At 40.7% G+C, this 18,532-nt stretch overlaps 1 protein-coding gene across 1 annotated transcript in view; it reads left to right on the top strand.

The window, feature by feature from the left end:
- Positions 1-18,283, top strand: part of LOC106136967 (filamin-A) — a 79,512-nt gene extending 61,229 nt beyond the window's left edge. The window contains exons 26-54 of the mRNA XM_013337674.2: positions 1,249-1,457; positions 1,914-2,093; positions 2,215-2,289; positions 2,855-3,014; positions 4,213-4,361; positions 4,453-4,525; positions 4,936-5,103; positions 5,229-5,398; positions 5,797-5,889; positions 6,160-6,304; positions 6,560-6,645; positions 6,830-7,022; positions 7,930-8,151; positions 8,509-8,672; positions 8,929-9,079; positions 9,196-9,444; positions 9,907-10,127; positions 10,509-10,716; positions 11,305-11,433; positions 11,767-11,949; positions 12,590-12,747; positions 13,112-13,291; positions 13,694-13,838; positions 14,013-14,228; positions 14,729-14,902; positions 15,497-15,672; positions 16,037-16,198; positions 16,515-16,694; positions 18,003-18,283. Of these exons, the coding sequence (XP_013193128.2) occupies positions 1,249-1,457; positions 1,914-2,093; positions 2,215-2,289; positions 2,855-3,014; positions 4,213-4,361; positions 4,453-4,525; positions 4,936-5,103; positions 5,229-5,398; positions 5,797-5,889; positions 6,160-6,304; positions 6,560-6,645; positions 6,830-7,022; positions 7,930-8,151; positions 8,509-8,672; positions 8,929-9,079; positions 9,196-9,444; positions 9,907-10,127; positions 10,509-10,716; positions 11,305-11,433; positions 11,767-11,949; positions 12,590-12,747; positions 13,112-13,291; positions 13,694-13,838; positions 14,013-14,228; positions 14,729-14,902; positions 15,497-15,672; positions 16,037-16,198; positions 16,515-16,694; positions 18,003-18,140 (4,757 nt within the window). The 3' untranslated portion in view covers positions 18,141-18,283. The remainder of the gene's footprint in view (positions 1-1,248; positions 1,458-1,913; positions 2,094-2,214; positions 2,290-2,854; positions 3,015-4,212; positions 4,362-4,452; positions 4,526-4,935; positions 5,104-5,228; positions 5,399-5,796; positions 5,890-6,159; positions 6,305-6,559; positions 6,646-6,829; positions 7,023-7,929; positions 8,152-8,508; positions 8,673-8,928; positions 9,080-9,195; positions 9,445-9,906; positions 10,128-10,508; positions 10,717-11,304; positions 11,434-11,766; positions 11,950-12,589; positions 12,748-13,111; positions 13,292-13,693; positions 13,839-14,012; positions 14,229-14,728; positions 14,903-15,496; positions 15,673-16,036; positions 16,199-16,514; positions 16,695-18,002) is intronic.
- The last annotated feature ends 249 nt before the right edge of the window (positions 18,284-18,532 follow it).

Raw genomic sequence — 18,532 nt, 5'->3', positions numbered from 1 at the left:
TTATCTCTAAGTGAAAATTAGTAAAATTTCCGAAATCTAACTTATTTTGACTAATTCTTTGTGAGAGCGAATGGAGCGACCGTTTTAATAATTCTTATGTTTAAAGTTATACTTGTTAATTTAACTTTATTTCGTATGACACTGTTTATTTCATGCTAAATGATGCATTATACCTGATTATTTAACTGTTTGTTATTTTGTTTTTAAAATGCGCATTGCATTGTATCCCATCCCTATGGTCATATTTATGCGACACGCGCGATAGACACCGAAGAAAAGTCCGAGCTGCCAATTACTTATTTTTGTTTAAGTTTTTTCAATGCTTAGAGCTATGAAACATAATTTTAAGTAATTGTTGTAATAAATAGCTCTATTCAATAATAGTTTTAGTTATACCACGAAGTTAATAGGACGATAATAGAACGAAAAAATCATGGATATTCTCTGTCGCAGAAATACGACACGGGCGGTAGGGGCACGGCAATATTTGTCGCATATATGCGACTCGCGCGGTTAAAAGGTTAATAAATCTACTGCTTTTGAGTTCTGGTTTGACAGCATTACTGTCGATAGGCTTATCGATATCATAGGGTGATTTCTTGGGTCTGCTATCGACATTCAAACTGTCGATAGTTCGGTATTACTATTTGCTCTACTTGACACTTGACTTTGACATTGACTCTGACTGTTTCAGTTTTTATTTAGTGTTGCCAACTTAGCGTTTTCCGGCATTATGTCGAGCATATCGCGTATTTTCTTCTATCACTAACCTGAATCACGTCATAATAAAAAGCGAAACAGCAATAGATTTTTCAGAATAGACCTACTTAAAAGATATATTTGATACTTGATGATTTAAGATGAATTTTTGTATTTTGGTGACAAATTTACCATTTAACTTTATTATTTTAGAAATGCAAAACTAATTAACTTGGCGATAGTTTAAATGATACCCATTTAAAAAAAAGACATTGTCTTTAGGTTTACAAAAGGTAAACATTTATGAATGTGAATGATACAACAGAAGTATGCAGAGATTGCGGCAAGTGGAAAAGTGTAGTCTCCGCCTACCCCTCCGGGAAAGCGGCATGATTTTATGTAATGTATATTACATTATGCCTATTTAGCGCATTTTATCTGAGACAGTGGCCAACACTTTTCTTATTTACAAACAAAGAGTAAAACTAAACTAGAAACAGTTTGAAACAATGCAATAAACTTAACGTAGGTATTCATATTCTTCTTCAGAATTAATACCGGTGGATGAGACTGCGTCGTGTTCAGTGCGTGTGGAAGGCTCTGGCGGCGGTGAGCTTACAGTGACAGTCCGAGGACCGCGGGGAGAAGTTCCAGTGAGATTAACTGGTGATATCATAACGGGACTAGTAGCCAGCTTTGTCCCAAGACACGTTGGGCCTCATACACTCACGGCCCATTACAACAACCAGCCGGTACCGGTAAGTAGATTACAAATTCAGTTTATGTATTATATGGAGCTAAAGCAAAGTACGGTCATGCAAACTACAAGCAATGTGTTAAGTAACGGGAAAGTTTATCCAACATCATTGTCATAGTTTTCTCCTCTTTAAGTTTATTCCATATTCTCAAAAGATTCTTTCATTTTTAAAAATATACTTACATAAAAACATGCCTCTGCCCGAGGCATAGACAGAGACTACATCTTTCCACTTGCCACAATCCCTGCATACTTCTTTCACTTCATCCATAATCTTAACTCTCTTCATGATAGGTTTTTGGTTTTGGGTGGTTGACCTGACCTTTTGCCAAAACATCTCCAATTTGATCAAGTTACATTTATGTAGGCCTACCCCAATTATACTTCATTCACAACTTGATTCAACTTTCATGCATTTTTCTGCTGCTCCAGAAATAATCTCTTACAATGTCCCTAGGAAACCCCATTCATTTGTAAAGCCTATGATGGGAAGCTAGTCAGTGTGACTGGAGGATCGTCAGCCCGGGTTGGTGTGCCTGTGCAGTTGGCTGTTGATGCAGCTCAGGCTGGAGAAGGGAACCTGGAGATCACAGTTGCCGCAAGAGGGCTCAATATACCTACCCAAGTTCATCCACAGGTAAAGATAATCGTGTAGCTTTTATTTTTAATTCCAAATAGTATAAATTCCAATTATCATAGTATCATAATTGGATTTCACAAAGGACAGCAGAATTATTACAGTTGTTCTTTTTTTACAGGGAAATGCCCGTTTCACAGTATCTTTCACCCCAACAGATGCTTGTGATCATGTTGTCAATGTATCATTCAATAAGGTAATGAAAGTTTGTGTATAATTTACTTTTTTAGGTTTATTTTAAAAAGACTCCTACATTACAAAAAATTATTATTTTCATTTTATTAAAGAAATTAATAATAATTGGTTGATTGAAATATAAAAAGCAAGAATAAATAGAAAATACGACCATTGCACCAAAAGACATTCAAAAACTTTTAAGAGGTGAGAGAATGACCTCTGCATATGTGCAAATTGAATTATCTTCTTTTATTTAAAAATGAATAAAAATTATGGTCACTATTTTCATCTGTTATCAGAGCAAACTGGATTATTAGTACACTAGGTATCAGCTGTGTAAACAACTGACTCAATGTGATCTGTTTAGTGCAGACTTATTCTTGTGAATTCATTCTGCCTGTCCTGTTTTGTCTTGTTAGTGTGAGTTGCTAAATTTGTAAGGAATAATGCATTGAATTTACTAAGTATATAAATATCTTACAGTCATTCATGTTTTTTCATAAATATAAAAGTGTGTTGGTACTTAATGTATGTACTATATTATGAATAAATACATAACTTGATGTAATATATATATATAACAGATGCGCGTCCCAGGCTGCCCCCTCGTCATCGAGGTATCCGAAGGGACCGGCAGCGGCGCCCGCGTCACAGTGCCGGGCCCCGCGCCGCTACACCAACCTGCCGCACTCACGCTACACCACCCCACAGCCACGCTGGACCAGATCGAAGTCAATGTTGAGGGTAAGTGCTTGCAATATATTAAAAAAATTAAAAAGAAATTCAGGAAATATCCATGGCCTGTCGTCATCGAGGGGGTCTCAATTTGAATAACCATAGCTCTATTTTGTAAAGAAAGAAACTATCCAAGAAAGACCAAAAAATTCTAAAAATATACATGAGAAACAAAGGTATCTTTATCAAATCTGAGACGTTCTGGCGAAAGGTCAGAACAAGAATACCCGCCCGAAACCGACGAACTTAAAGTAATTAATGTGTGTGAAGTAAAATAATTTTGCAGGAATGGGGGCAAGTGGAAAGAAATAGTCTTAGCCTTCCCTATATGTGTATGTATATACACAGGAGCCATGGGCGGAACTCATCTTTAACTATGTGGACAAGCTCCTGCTCAAATGTATGATTTTCGATTACAGAGATACAGATAAAATAGAGCACCAAATAGCAAATGTATGGATAAAGGATATGCGCGATACACCCTGTATTAATTAATAATACCTATATTATTCAATAGGCGCCTACCTAAATATAATTTGTTTAGTATATATGAATCTTTAGGAGGTGGATATGTAACTGTGCTTTTAGTAGCAAGCTAGCAGTGTTTCTTAGTACAACAACTGTATTTGTCTCTTTCCAGGGTGATATGCGAGGGCATAGATATTAGAAAATATTTGATTTGATCACAAATTGAAATGAAAAAGCACTTATGAATGTGCCAGTAGTAAATGTAGAACAGAAAGTGTCACAAGATAAATTTAGAGATATAAGCATCCAAATAATCGTTTTTAACCATCTATCTGCTTAGCGGTACTAACAATCCACCTCTTAACGTGCTTACAATTTGATATCACTAATCTCCTAACTTTGCTTTTAGATACTGTATTTACCTTTTAGCCATAAGATTTAATTTTAAGGTTCAGATTCGAGATGATAAATTCAATGCGTATGGATAAATCTACTATGGGTTTTAAAAATAACATGACTCCATATAACATTCATGTATCAATAAGCTCGCTCATCCGCTTCGCCTTAACTTCTAACATCATTTTTAAAGTTCAGTAATTATATTACTGCCAGAAAAGACAAAAAAAAAATGGGAGAAAAATTAAAAAATAGAATTGGTCAATCACATTAGGAGGTCAGGAGGCTAGTTAGATAGTGGGGGTTAGGGCGTAGCGTTGAGCTGAGCGTTGCGCGGTGGCAGGTCCCAACGGCGCGTCCGTGCCGGCGGCGGTGTCGTCGGCGGGCGCGGGAGTCTTCCGCGCAGAGTTTGTGCCGCGGGCAGTCGGCGAGCATCGCCTCAACGTGCTTGTCGACTCAGTCCCCATTCCAGCTAGCCCGTTCCATCTGAAGGTATTTCAATATTGTTTTAAAATAAGGTTATGAAAGTGGCACTAAAGTATTTTGTCTTATTGTGAAAATGAAATAATTTTTTGTTTCATAGGTTTATGATGTAACCGCCATCAGAGTCAAAGACGTGGCACATGGAACAGTTGGCAAGCCCGTAACTTTTCTAGGTAAATATACATACATATCATCACGTCTATATCCCTTACGGGGTAGACAGAGCCAACAGTCTTGAAAAGACTGAAAGGCCACGTTCAGCTATATGGCTTAATATTAGAATTGAGATTCAAATAGTGAAAGGTTGCTAGCACACCCCCTAAAAGAAGAATCCCAAGTTTGTAAGCCTATCCCTTAGTCGCCTTTTACGACATCCATGGGAAAGAAATGGAGTGGTCCTATTCTTTTTTGTATTGGTGCCGGGAACCACACGGCAAATATACCATAATGTTTTTTTTGAGAAAAAGAAAAATGAGTGCTTAAAGCAATTATTTCCTTCTTATTCTTCAACCACCTATTTAAAATACTTATACAAATTATCGTGCGTATAATATATTAATTTAAAAACTTATTTTTCACCCAGTTGAGACGATGGCCGCGGGGCCTGGTAATCTAGAGGTGACCGTGAATGGTGGGCGAGTGCCCACAGCAGCGGCTGCGCAAGGAGCTCACACATACGCCATCAGCTTCACTCCCAGAGACCCGCGACCGCACACGGTAGAGCTACGGTTCAATGGAGACCATGTGCCAGGTAAGAAACTTGGATATTACACTGATTTACAAAAAGTCTAACAGGTAACGCCTACCTGCTTGGGATAAACTATGTTAATATACATATATTAACATATTCCATAAATAGGATAAACAATATTACAGGCAGCCCCTTCGTTTGCCATGTGTCGGCCCCAGCGCGGGTAATCGGCGCAGGATCAAGCGAGTCTCCAGACAAAGTGTCCGTGGGTGATCCTTACACCTTCAGCGTAGACTCGCCCACGTCCCCTCACGTGGAAGTGCTAGGTCCAGCTCGAAGACCAGTACCTGTACAGGTATGTTTAGTACGTAAATTTGTTTGCCATGTGTTGGTCCCAGCCCAGTATTAAGCTAGTCCCTCGACAAAGTTCTCATGAGTTAAAAGGACCTTTACACTTTTAACTTACTTCTGGTCCTCGTCCACACACGTAGAGTTTCTAGGGCCAATTTAGTTGTAGATGTAAAATACTTTGCAAAGTTGACCATGATTAAACATGAGTTAGTTACAATCCACCTGTTATGGGGGTAGGAGTGCTACTGTTCAGCAAAAACCCGATTAACCAAATCCAGGTTGGTGGTCACAGGCAAACACCGGGTTTTTCCCCAGGCAGGGGAAAACGCAATAGCATTGACATGAAGTTATACTCGCAAGAGTGTTAAAGATCAATTCAATGTTTCTGTTATATTTTTGCAGGTATCAGCTGAAGAAACAGTGGGAGAAAATGAAGCTAGCAAGCGATATACCATCTCTTTCGTGCCGGTCGATGTCGGAGATCATAGCATAGAGGTTAGTTTGACAAATCGTTACTACTTTAGACGTGACTTGTCACTTTAATGGTTTTACGACTTTGTCACAGGCTGCATCGTCTTTCAAGTTGCGGCAAGTGTAGGTAGGCTAGGCACCAAAGTAAACAATGGTGTTATAGTTTAAAAAAACAATTTTTTTGTGAACTATTAAAATACAAACTCAGTGCGACTGTATTACAAGCTTATAAGAATTACCGAAAAAAATCCTTATCCCTTCTTTTTTAAATCTCGTCATGTTTGCATGTAACAGGTTCGAGCCGGCGCCATGGGCGGGCATGTGGAAGGCAGCCCGTTCCTGGTGAAAGCGTACAGTGCTGGTCGCGTGGCCGTCACCGACATATCTCCCGGTGTGGTGGGGCGGCCAGTGTCCTTCACTATCAATGCTTCTCATGCGGGTACGTAGTTAAATTTATTAATCTAGCTGACACATTCGGGTTTGCCCGCAGTGCAAAGGAAATAATTACAGTTTGTTAATAAAAAAGTTATCTAAGGTAAAAAGAAATAACTTGAACAGAATTGTAATTGGCTAATAGTATGCAGTAGCGCATATCCGTTCTCTTTGCCATGACAGGTGAAAAACGTAACTAGTTTATATCAAATGCCGTGTCATACATGAAGAACATTTATTTATAATTTGATTTTATTTTTAGGTGCTGGCAATCTAGAAATTATAGTCGCAGTCAATGGGAGAAACGTGCCAAACTACGTACAAAGTGAAGGAAATGCAAGATTCAAGGTTTGTTCTATCTCCCTATGATAAATAAGATGTTTATTTGAGTCTGCTCACAATTTTCTAATAGACTGAGAGAACAAACTTCAAAGTGGAAACTGGCCATAAACAAAAAGTATATATTTTCGATCTACGTAGGTACCTAAATTTTTTTTTAATAGCCATCGTTCTTCAATCAAAATCGTTGCAGGTAAACTTCAAGCCAGTGGAGCCGGCCCCACACATGCTGTCAGTTCGCTTCAACGGGCACACGGTCCCCGGGTCGCCGTTCGTGTGCCCGGTATCGGCGCCCCCGCACTCGGGCGACGCCCGTGCTCACGGCCCGGGGCTGAGCTCGGCGTCTAGGGCTGAACCCGCCGAGATACACCTCACTGGATTTCATAGTGAGTGTGCCTGCCACATAACATGACATTTGTAATTTTGTCGATCGAACGACTTGCGTTTTCTATTCCCGCGCAGATTTTAAAATCAATCAAGTTATTCTTGGATATTTTTAAGATTAGAATATTAAATAAAGGTTTATATGTGTATAAACTAACTTATTTCTGGTTAGCGGTCACCACTAAGTCTGATAAATCTTTTCACAAGGAGTAAAACAGTGTTCTGGTCTACGACATTTAAAGTAATTTAATTTACTAACCTTGATAATTAAATGTATCTGTAAACTCAACATGCTGGATTCATAAAATTTTATCCTACCTATCTAACGCTCCTATAATCATAATTGTTTATAAACGATCATTAGTGTATATAATAACAGAGACGTGTGTTTATAAATCTCTTGCTATTAGTATTTTGTTGACATCTAAGAATAGTAGTTCGATGTATAGTCTGCCGATGTGCATGCATTGCATCAAGTGTTCGCGGCGTCGACGCATTGTTTCTATTTGTACGTTTTATTGCTTCTGATCAAAAGTATAGCTAGTTTATTTGCTACTTGGAATTTAAAAATAAATTCTTACACTTTTTGTCTCTATTACCCTATTTCGAACATTGTGATCTCAATGCCATTTGTTATAAAATTAAATATTAAGAATACATTAGGTGTTTATCTATTTCAATTTGTAACGGTTTTAATCTCGTTAATAAATGTATGTTTTGTTGTTTCTCAATATTGAATACAAGGTGTCACTTGTGGACATGAAACATTACATTTATTAGCGTTTCCTGAGCGCAAATAACGGTAGAATTTGTTTAAAGTGCTCTTTACAGGTCTAATTTGTTCTCAAGTGTTTTATTAAAGATTATCTGTTATATATTAGTATTTATCAAAGTGCCTTTTTCTTCTAGCTGGCGAACCTACAGTATACGTCTCTGGACCTGGCGGCAGCAACGTTCGTACTCGTGTGACGTCCACTGGGGAAGGAAGATATACAGCCACTTACACCCCCGAAGCAGTCGGACGTCACAGCGTGCAAGTGATTTGTGCCGGTCGCCACGTGCCAGGCTCTCCGTTCACTTGCAACGTGTATGATGTGCGACGAGTCAGAGTTACTGGACTTGGGCCTGGAGGTATATTACACAAATTTCTTCCCATATAATATGGAAATGGTCAGCCGTCACGACATACGAGTGACTTGTGCCGGTCGCCATGTGCCCGGCTCGCCGTTCACTTGCAACGTGTATGATATGGTATGAGTGAGAGTCACCATACTTGGGCCGAGAGGTATGAAACATATTTTTATGTAAACTCTTGAATTGGCGGCCACCACAGTCAACGTATTTTCTTCATCAATCTGCACATTCTCAAAAGTTGATTATTTGGAAATTTAAAGACGACTAACAAACGTGGCGGAAGAGGCCTCTGTTATGTTGGAATAAGTTTTATCCTTATACTCAGGGTTCTAACATCAAATATTTCCATTTCAGAATTAGAAGGCACACTAGAAGGCCTCAGTTTGGACGATGGTGTGGACGAAGAGCGTGGTGTCGAAGTTGGAAAGCCAGTGACGTTCAGCGTAGATGCTGCTGGTGCCGGTGAAGGCACCCTGGAACTAGTAGTGTCCACTCCGTCTACCACGGTTAAAGCGGAGGTGAGCTTATAATGGTTCTTTTAATAACTGTAGTACAATAGGGTAGACAAAAAGTACAGCGTTGTTGTTAAGAACAGCGTCCACACTTTCTCCTTGTGCGGACGCTACTGAAATTGAGTACGCATTCATATCATTCTCTTGTCATTTATGCTGGTTGCGTTCTTCCTAAGAAGTTTTCCTATTATGCATTGGATTCGAGCATTTGCCACCGTCAGAGCATTAACATTAGATGAAGTAACTAAATCTATGTTCTCAGGTGGTAGCCGTAGCCCGTGGTCTATACGACGTGACATTTGTGCCGGTATCACGCGAGCCACACCGAGTGTCTGTCACGTTCAACGAGCAAGCGGTGCCAGGAAGCCCCTTCGTCTGCAGAGTCAGCGAGCCTCACACTTATGTACAAATAGGTAAATAATATTGACATAATATTTATTAATATTTAAAGAGATCGTTATCGATAATGTCCATGTGAAAATAGAGTTACTTTCATCTTTAATTTCGAAATATCGTTTTACTTTTCCAGGGGGCGTCGCCACAGTGGAGTTGGACGAGACACTATCCGACGTAGAAGTCATATCACCAACTGGAGTACGCATACCCGAAGCACATTTAGAGGACACCGGTCTATTGACCTTCCCGGCTACTAGAGTGGGCAGATATTTGGTGCGCAGTTCCAGAGGACCAGTCGCTGAAGTAGAGGCCCTGGACGCTTCAGCCGTGAAAGTTCTGTCTATTGGAGAGGCAGTGGCACATAAACCTGCGGTTTTGACAGGTAAGGACAACATTATTGAGGATTTTGCAGGCAAAGTATTAGTCGTTTCCGGCACTTTAGATTAGAACCACTCAATTTGTCCCGTATATATATATAAAATTTGAATCTCAATTCAATCATGAAGCCATACACCTAAACGTGGCCTTTCAGTCTCTTATCTGCTTTCGAGACTGTTGGCTTTGTCTGATATGGACGTGACTTTATGTATGTATGTATACGCCTACTCCAATGGGAGACAGGTATGTATTGTAAAGCGAACTTGAGCAAAAATTTTTATTTCTTTATTTCAAATAACGTTTTACAGACTAAGTGTACATGTCACTATTACTCATTTGACAAGATTTGACTCTGCGTATATTTACATAGAAACTATATTTTTTTTACTTACTGCAATTACTTCTGAACCGAGTTATACCTTTAAATTAAGAACAACTGCATTCGAATGTTTTTTTTTCTTTTTAGTGAGCACGACCGGTGCCGGAGCTGGGCGGTTATCCGCCCGCGTGTGGTGCGGCGGCGCTAGCGTGCCCCACTCCGTGCGCAGACGCGGCGGGGGGCGCCAGGAGCTGGTGTGGCACCCCGCCCGCGCCGCGCCGCACCGCCTCGCCTTGCTGTGGAGCGCCACGCCGCTGCACAGGCAGCCGCTGCTGGTGGACGTGCTGCCAGCTCACCATGGACAAGAGGCGAGTGTCTACAGTGCGATGCTAGGGTGTCTCACTCTGTGAGGCAGGGCGCCAGGAGCTGGTGTGGCACGCCGCCTCGCCTTGTCGACGAACTGCTAGCTCACCACAGGAGACGACTGAAGCGAATGACCGTTTTTCCTTTACTATAGCACTTATATACTTGAAAGTACTCTATGTAAAATCATCATCTCTATCGAATTGGGCCAATTAGTATAAAAAGGCGGGCACGGAAAAGTTAAGTCATGTTCCCCTTTTGAAGCTTAGTGGTGAAAATATTTTTTCCAAGTTGAATTTAATCAACAATTGCTCGTAGTGATCAGGTTGTTAATTCTACAACAACACTTGTGAGCAGGCAAACTTATTTGTGATCTTTTCCTACAGGTCTCGGCATCAGGCCTCGGCCTCTACCAGGCTCAAGTCGGTCGTGTAGCCTCGTTCAGTATCGACACACTTGGGCGGCCCGCGAGAGAATTCGACGTAGTGGTCTCCGGTCCTGGTTCCAGGGCATTGCCCGTGCGTTGCTATCAAACCAAATCTGGCCTGTTACAAGCGGAGTATACCATTACTGAAGTGGGCCAAAGCACTATAGGTAAATCATTTGTTCTCACATGTTCCTATAGAGAAAACAGTCGTCCACAGCTTAGTTAATGAAAATATGTGCAAATAAGTTTATACCGCTTCAACGATATTTCTAAAATAAATTTAAATAAAAAAGAGAAGAAAAAGAGATGAACAAGAATTCCTTTTTACTCCTGGCTTTATTCCCAGTTGCATCCTCACCTTTCTAAAGAGGAGCCTGGGGTATGGCTTGGACCATGGATCCTCGATTAGGTGAATCAGTTTTTTACACGAAGCGACTCCCATCTGAACCACGCAACCCTTAGAGGGGAACCTTATCCGTATTTGATCCATGTGCAGGTTTACTCACTATGTTTTTCTTCACCATAAGCGCATCGATTAGTATTCAAACTAATGTATAATACATAACTTTGAAAATAGTCATCGGTATATGGCCGAGGTGGCATTTGAACCTGTGCCCTTCTGCGCATCACGCATTTTAACCAGGCACCTTACCGATTCGACTACCAACGCTCGTATCTAATTAGAAAAATTTCTTATCATCTTGCTTTTAAAGTTGCCATTCTTATTTACAAATATTTTTTTTTTTACTCAACAGAAGTACTACACCTCTCCAAACCAGTATCAGGAAGTCCGTTCACATGCGAGTCATTCGACCCTAATAGAGTGATTCTGTCAGGGTTACCCACTGGCAATATCATCACCAATACGCCGATTAACTTTAATGGTAAGATTTTGTTTCAAATATATAAAGAAAGAAGTAATAACCTGGAAATCAAGTAAGGTTCACAAATAACATGTGTTATGTGAGTTGGTTAGTAACGTGCCTTACAAATAAATCTTTTTGGATCCAACATACAGTACGTAAATAAGGTTACTTCAATCCTTGCAAAAACTCTTTAGTTAAACTTAAATATCTTTTGTGCACTTCCTATTGACTTTAAAAAGTTTTTTTTACTAATATTTTTAGTAACAATCGCTATTTTATATTAGTATATAACCTATTATGAAATTGGTACCTATAGTTTTTAGTAGTGTTTAGACCAATTTTATCTTTCAGTGGAAACAAAAGACGCTGGTGTGGGAGAATTAGAAGTGGTTTGTGAGGCTATGGGCGATGGAGGGGGAGGTGGAGAGAGGAGAGTTCGAGTACCCGTCGATATCAGAGAAGATGGCCGCTCTTATCGCGTGCGCATGCGGCCTGCCTTGCCTGCGCATTACCGCATTTATATTACTTACGGAGGTGAGTGAAATAATATGAATCTTTGTTGCTCCTAATCAAATTCAAACGCGAAGTTACCGTTGTACCGCTTGTAAAACGGTATTTTAAATAATGTGGGTAGTTAGAGATAGCGTACCACTTTATAAATATTACCTTGCCAAGAAACCACTTATGTCTTGACTCAGCCTACTTTTCCTATCCAGGTATCCGGAAGATTCTCTAATTAAAAGTGGACTGTTATCTATAAAATGTGTTGGTTCGAAACGAAAATATAAGTAGGTAAAATATTTTATGGACCCGCGCGGCTCCTAAAGGATCGATTTTCCAAGTGCCTGGCTAGGCACTGATGCAACCCCTCGTCTTCCTCGCTGCTCGTCCCGACACTTACCTTACGGTGGACATACAGAGCCAACAGTCTCGAAAAGATTGATAGGTAACCGTCAGCTGTGGGCTTGATATGGATTTGAGATTCAAAGAGTGACATGGTGCTGGCTATCAATTTTATTCTAGGCGATAGGTTCATCACCTTAAATAAAAAATCCCAAGTTTGTTAGCCTTTCTTTTGATTGAGTTATACATTTCGAAGTTATATACGCAAAGAAAACCGAAGAAAAATTTATATACCACAAGGAATCCCTTCAATTTAGTATTTTCTTCTCAGGTGCCCCAGTAGCAGGCAGTCCAGTTTCGCTAGGCGTTCTGAACACTCGCAGTAGTAGCGTGGCGCGATGTGCTGGCACGGGTTTGGTCCATGCGCACGTGGGTAAAGAGGCCGCTTTCACCATACATTGCGATGAAGATGCCACGCCCACTGTCCAGGTATATACCCCGCAGACGAGCTGAATGTCTTTGTGTAAAAACCTGAATAACCCAATCGAGGATTATAGTCAAAAGACGTACCACGGGTCTTCTTCAGAAAGGTGAGAATGTAGCCGGGATTAACGCTAGAGAAAGAAGACGAGCTGAACATCTTTTCCTAATTTTATTTATGAAACGAATATACTAAAACGGCTTCTGCTTAAAATGCAACTGTTAATTCATTGTGATTATAAAAACAGACATATTCAGATCCACCATTAGTACAGTCATCACCATGTAAACAATACATACTAAACTTAATATAAAAAAGCTTAAAGCTTCATTCTACATTTGATAAAATTTTAGTTTCAATATTTTTCCCCAGGTTGAAAGGCTAACCGACGGCAAAGAAGACTCAACAGATTCCGGTCTATTAGAATGTAGAGTAGTCGCAGGTGCGCCTCGGGAGTGGCTATGCGCCTATATTCCTTTAGTCGTGGGCTTGTATGAAGTCAGGATATTCACCAGCAGCGGACCTCTTCCTGGAAGTCCATTCTCCGTGAAGGTAAGTTTACAAAATACGTAGGTATAAAGCGTGCTTAACTTTCCCCTGTCCCTGTATTATGTTGGTTTTTGTTCCCTCTGTATTTATTCTCCATCATCATTCTCTTTGCTCTTTTAGCGCTTTCATTCTTATCTAACACCCTGTGTCTACTTATAACCAAGATTTAGATCTTGGTGGACCATGGACAAGTTGGTTCTAAGTGGACACAGGGTGTTAGTCATAAAAGTTAAAGACAGTGGGTGGGAAAAAACGGGTACTGACTTACGAGATAAAAATTCTGTCAAACGTAGGTATTTGCTATTTATGTAATTACAACAAAAACACTCCGCAATGTACACGTACTCACGCAGTAGCTGGCTAGCTATTCTTTCTTAATATATATATCTTTTTTTAATTTGGCAGGTTATAGATACCTCAGCTATAATGCCAGTGGGCGGTTGGGGCGCAGACAACGCGGGGCGTGTACGAGCTCCCTCCAAATTAGTACTGGACACCAGCAACGCCGGACCAGGATCGCTGGAGTGTCTGTTGGCTGGACGCCATCAACGTAAGTGTCCTTTACGACTCGTAAAGTGTTGCTAGCGAAATTACCAATTTATGTTTTTGTCGTCCATTCTACGGCCACTGAAGAAAACTGAACCTAGTACAGGATAATTAGACTTAAAAGAAAATGCTTCCAGTAGACCGTATTAACATGCCATTATTAATTATATTTTTCCAGGTGTGGAAACTGTATCCGGCCGCGCAGTAGTTACCCTATCTGGCGAGGGCGCCGGCGCTGGCGAGCATGAACTAGAACTAACGTATAACGGCGCCCTGGTGGGGGGAGCTCCTCGCAGAGCGTTACTAGCTGCACCAGGAACTGCTGACCGAGTGGCATTGGCTGGACGTGGATTGGCTCATGCAGCACCTCATACACCGGCTGTCTTCACCATCGGTAAGCCATCTGTAGTGTTATTTAAGCCCTCACTTGTGACTATGTGGAGGATATACAATGGCGTCAGGTAGGGGGAGCTCCCCGTAGAGCGTTACTAGCCGCGCCAGGAACTGCTGATATTAGCTGAACGCGGATCAGCTCACACTGTGCCTCTTACACAAACAGTCTTTCTATGCTAGAAATAGTAACTAAGAGTGGGGAGCTCCTTGCAAAGCGGTATTGGCTGCGCTAGAATCAGCGGACCAGCGTGGCTTTAGCTAGACGTGGATTGGCCCTCGTCTGTGCTCATATACCGGCTGTCTTCTCCGTTTGTATTTAGCTATTGATCACACCTATCTTATTTGTATTGTTACACACCATCCTTCCTTGCTTAACTGTGTAACATTTCATCTGTTTGATTTTTGTTTTGTTTTTATTCAAATCAACTTACTTCACCCACTTAGATCTCCTGAAACACGTAAAAGTTAAACTTTAGTGTTAATTATAAATTAAATTTCCAGACGGAAGCGCAGCAGGTCCCGGCGCTCCCGAAGCGTCGCTGTCTACCCCGGACGGGGAGACGGTCCCGGTGGCGTTAGCGGCCGCCGGGCCGGGGCTGTGGCGGGCAACGTATACCCCGCGAAGACCTGGCGACCACCAGCTTAGGGTCATGTGGGCTGGTCGACTCGTCAAGGGTGAGTTTCGCACATTAATATTTTACGTTTCAATTATTATCACCCTGATTTGGATTTTTTACGTACTATTTCCATTAAAACATTTTATGCTTAAACAGTTTTAAGCTACCATTCCTTGTCTAATTTTGGTTTAAACATATGTTTAGTTTACTTTTATAATCATAGATGACGTTATCCCATATTGAAACGCGATATGGTTTTGATTTCTGTACAAGCATATAATTGAGATTGAGATTTGAGTAAATGTCTTCGTTCCGGGAGTCTGAGTTTCATTCAAGCTGCCTTGGCTCTATATACTCTTGTCTATGGGTCCTTCGAGCCGAATCAATAATGTCCAATGTCTGTCAGTCATTTAAATTATTGCATAGGATTTGTGAGAATAATTTGCAACGACTTAAGTATCTGCATTCTTGACTATTTGTCTAACACTGTTTAAACGTTACCATAGTACCTACACTTATCACAATGTAAGAGTTGATAAGAAATATATCTGTGCAACGTCCGCGAATAAGGAGGCAAGTCACTCAAATAATTTTTAGTTATATGAAAGACAAAATGATCAATCAATCACTAATTTGACTTTCTTCTCCTCAGGCTGCCCTCTAACAGTGAACGTGTCGCCGGGCGGCGAGAGCGGCGACGCTTCCCGCGTGGTCTGCTCCGGCACCGGGCTCGTGTCCGGCATCGTCGGGCATGAGATCCGTTCGTGGATCGACACCCGACGCGCCGGACCCGGCGAGCTTACGGCGCACTGCACCGGACCTAACAAGGTAACGTAGTTGTATTTTTTTTAGACGTAGTTGAATCCGTATCAGGTAATCAACATAGTTAAGGAAAAAAATAACAAGAAAACAATGATGTAAGTCGTTGATTGGTTGATATTACCTATAACGTTTTTTCAAATGGTGTTGCACACTTTCTACGTAACGCATGTTGGGAAAGTACAAACAACTAAAAATCAATTTAAACAGCAGCAAATATGCTTTTTATTTATAACTGAGAATGAAATTGGATATGCGCTAAAATACGAGAAAGTGGCATTGACTGCCAATATTTAACTTCAAAGCAGACTTCCTTACAACTAGTCACATAATTGTGTAGGTAATTATACTTACAACACTTAATCACCTACAGGTCGCGTACTGCGAACTATACGAGCACGGTGACGGCACATTCACACTCAACGTAAAGCCTGCGGAGGCGGGCCGACACGTGCTCAGCATACAGTTTGCTGGAGAACATGTGCCAGGATCGCCGTTCATACTCAAAGTGGCCGGCGCGCCTGACCCTTCTAAGGTAAGTTCGATTTTTGAAAGCTGTTACGATTTTTTTTAATTTACTTTTAATGAGCCAGTTACTAAAGAGTGAGATGACCTAGATTTGTACCCTCTATCTCTTTCTTTTCGTTTTCTAGTTGATTCTAGTGTGAGATAGGGAAGACAAAAGCTTATTCAATGTCATTTTGTACTTATGGTAAACTAACTGTAAGTGCTTTGACGTGGCCACTTTCAAGAACTCTTCCTCTCCTTCCTATTTTGTATGCCAGAAGTCACCGAGCATCGAAATGTGATTATATGTGTAGTTAATAACATTAATATATATCGTATCTCAGGTTCGTGTGTACGGACCGGGTGTGGAGCCAGGCGTGTTGGCGACATTCCAGTCACGGTTCTTATGCGACACGAAGGGCGCCGGCGCAGGACAGTTGACAGTGCGAGTGCGCGGACCGAAGGGCGCCTTCCGCGTTGAGATGCAAAGGGAAAACCAGAAGGACAGGACTATACTTTGCAAGGTAAATGCTAACATCACATTGTATAGGAGTCTTTCAAAGAAAAATTTTAGTCACGATTCCTACGCAACACTAGAGGCGCTGAGGCAGGTCAGTTTACAGTGCGAGTGCGAGGACCAAAGGGTGCCGAGTTGTAATCCAGAGGGAGAACCAGTAGTTCAAGGACCATACTATGGAAGGAAATGATGACGTCATTACGTAAAGGTCGGAACGCCCTCAATTGATAATGCACAGGGGTATATCCGGCGCAAGCCTCCCACTGAAGATAGGGCAAACAAAACCGTTGCCGCACCGTTTGTGTTGAGTTTACAGCGAAAAGAACCACTTCATATCGTTCCCATGGATCTCGTATAAGGCTACTAAGGGATAAGCTTCCAAGCTTAAGATTCCTTTTGTAGGTTAGCAACCTGTCACTATTTAATTTAATTTTTGTCATGCAGTTGAACGTGGCTTTTAGTCTTTTCGAGACAGTTGGCTCTGTCAACCCCGCAAAGGATAAAGACGGACTATATGTAAATACTTTACTATTAAAGTACAAAATGAATATAAATATTATTTTTTTACTATCGAAAATTATGTGGACATTTTGTAAAATTTTTTTTTCACCAAATTAACAACAGTCATCCAACCAAAGAGTAGTCTGGTAATATTAATAAAATTATATTTAAATACCTTATGAACACTCAAATTAGTACGTACCAGTCACCATCGCACCTGATTAAAAGATTATTCTTATCAAATAAATATTGAAAACAACTTCAATGCTTGAAATCAGATATGAAAATAATTTACGATATCTCCCCAATTGTTCCCCATTCATCATGATTGTTATCTAATTGTACGAAACAATAAAATTAATATGCTCCTATCGATTTGGGTGGTAGTTTAATTCTATGATACAGGTGTCTGATATAATTCCATTTGATGATAAATTTTATTTTTATAATATAAATTGCTACGTAATAAGAACAATTAAAAATACTGCCCTTTTAGGTCATTATCTCTCATCCTTGCGTGTTGCACTCAAATCAAACGCTTTAAGGCCAGATTTTGACCAGACCCGCATCAAGTTTTACCTAAGTAGGCGGGCATGATTGCTTCATTAAGTGGACTGAATACTGAATGCTGAAAGAAGTATACTTTTTGTAAGTCATCATCAACTGGCGCATCACACCTTTTATTCTGCGGTAACCCTTCGACCGCCGACACGATTGCCGCTATCCGCCGTTACCTACCACACTCGTAATTGCATACGACGTTTTAAAATAAATAATAAAGTAACTGTAACTCAATTGCATCTGTTGTCACCAGTTTTCGCCCACCGAACCCGGCGACTACCGCGTGGAGGTCCGATGGGCAGGCCGCCACGTGCCCGGCTCGCCGTTCCCGGTCATGATCTTCGACACACAAGAGGAATTGCGAAGATATCTCCAAGCCTCCGCCGCTTGACAACAAGTACCCTAATTAGATTTTGATATCTGTTGATTGAATATTGAAACGGATTTTTTTTAACCCAATAGCTCGATTGATCCAATTTATTTTAACCGCGATATGTCCAATTACAAAAAAGACAATCATCATGCTGCTTAAATAAGTTTGAGTATTCGACCGTAAGGTAGCTGGTACATTGGGCGATCAACAAACAATAACTTTGCATAAACAAATTTCAACAACTTCGCAAGCCTTCTTCTTTGTTCATCTTTCCACTAAGTTAATCATGCGTTTATTTCTTTTGTTCAGTTGATTCTCAATACTACTCGTATATATTTATAGTTTCCTGGTTTTATAACGCCTAGTGTATAAGCGCCCTTTCAAAAAACTTACTGCTAACGAAATTACAC

This window comes from Amyelois transitella, chromosome 4, assembly GCF_032362555.1.
Source record: "Amyelois transitella isolate CPQ chromosome 4, ilAmyTran1.1, whole genome shotgun sequence".
NCBI lineage: Eukaryota > Metazoa > Arthropoda > Insecta > Lepidoptera > Pyralidae > Amyelois > Amyelois transitella.
Note: the sequence above shows the minus strand (reverse complement) of the source record. Positions and strands in the feature narration are given on the sequence as shown.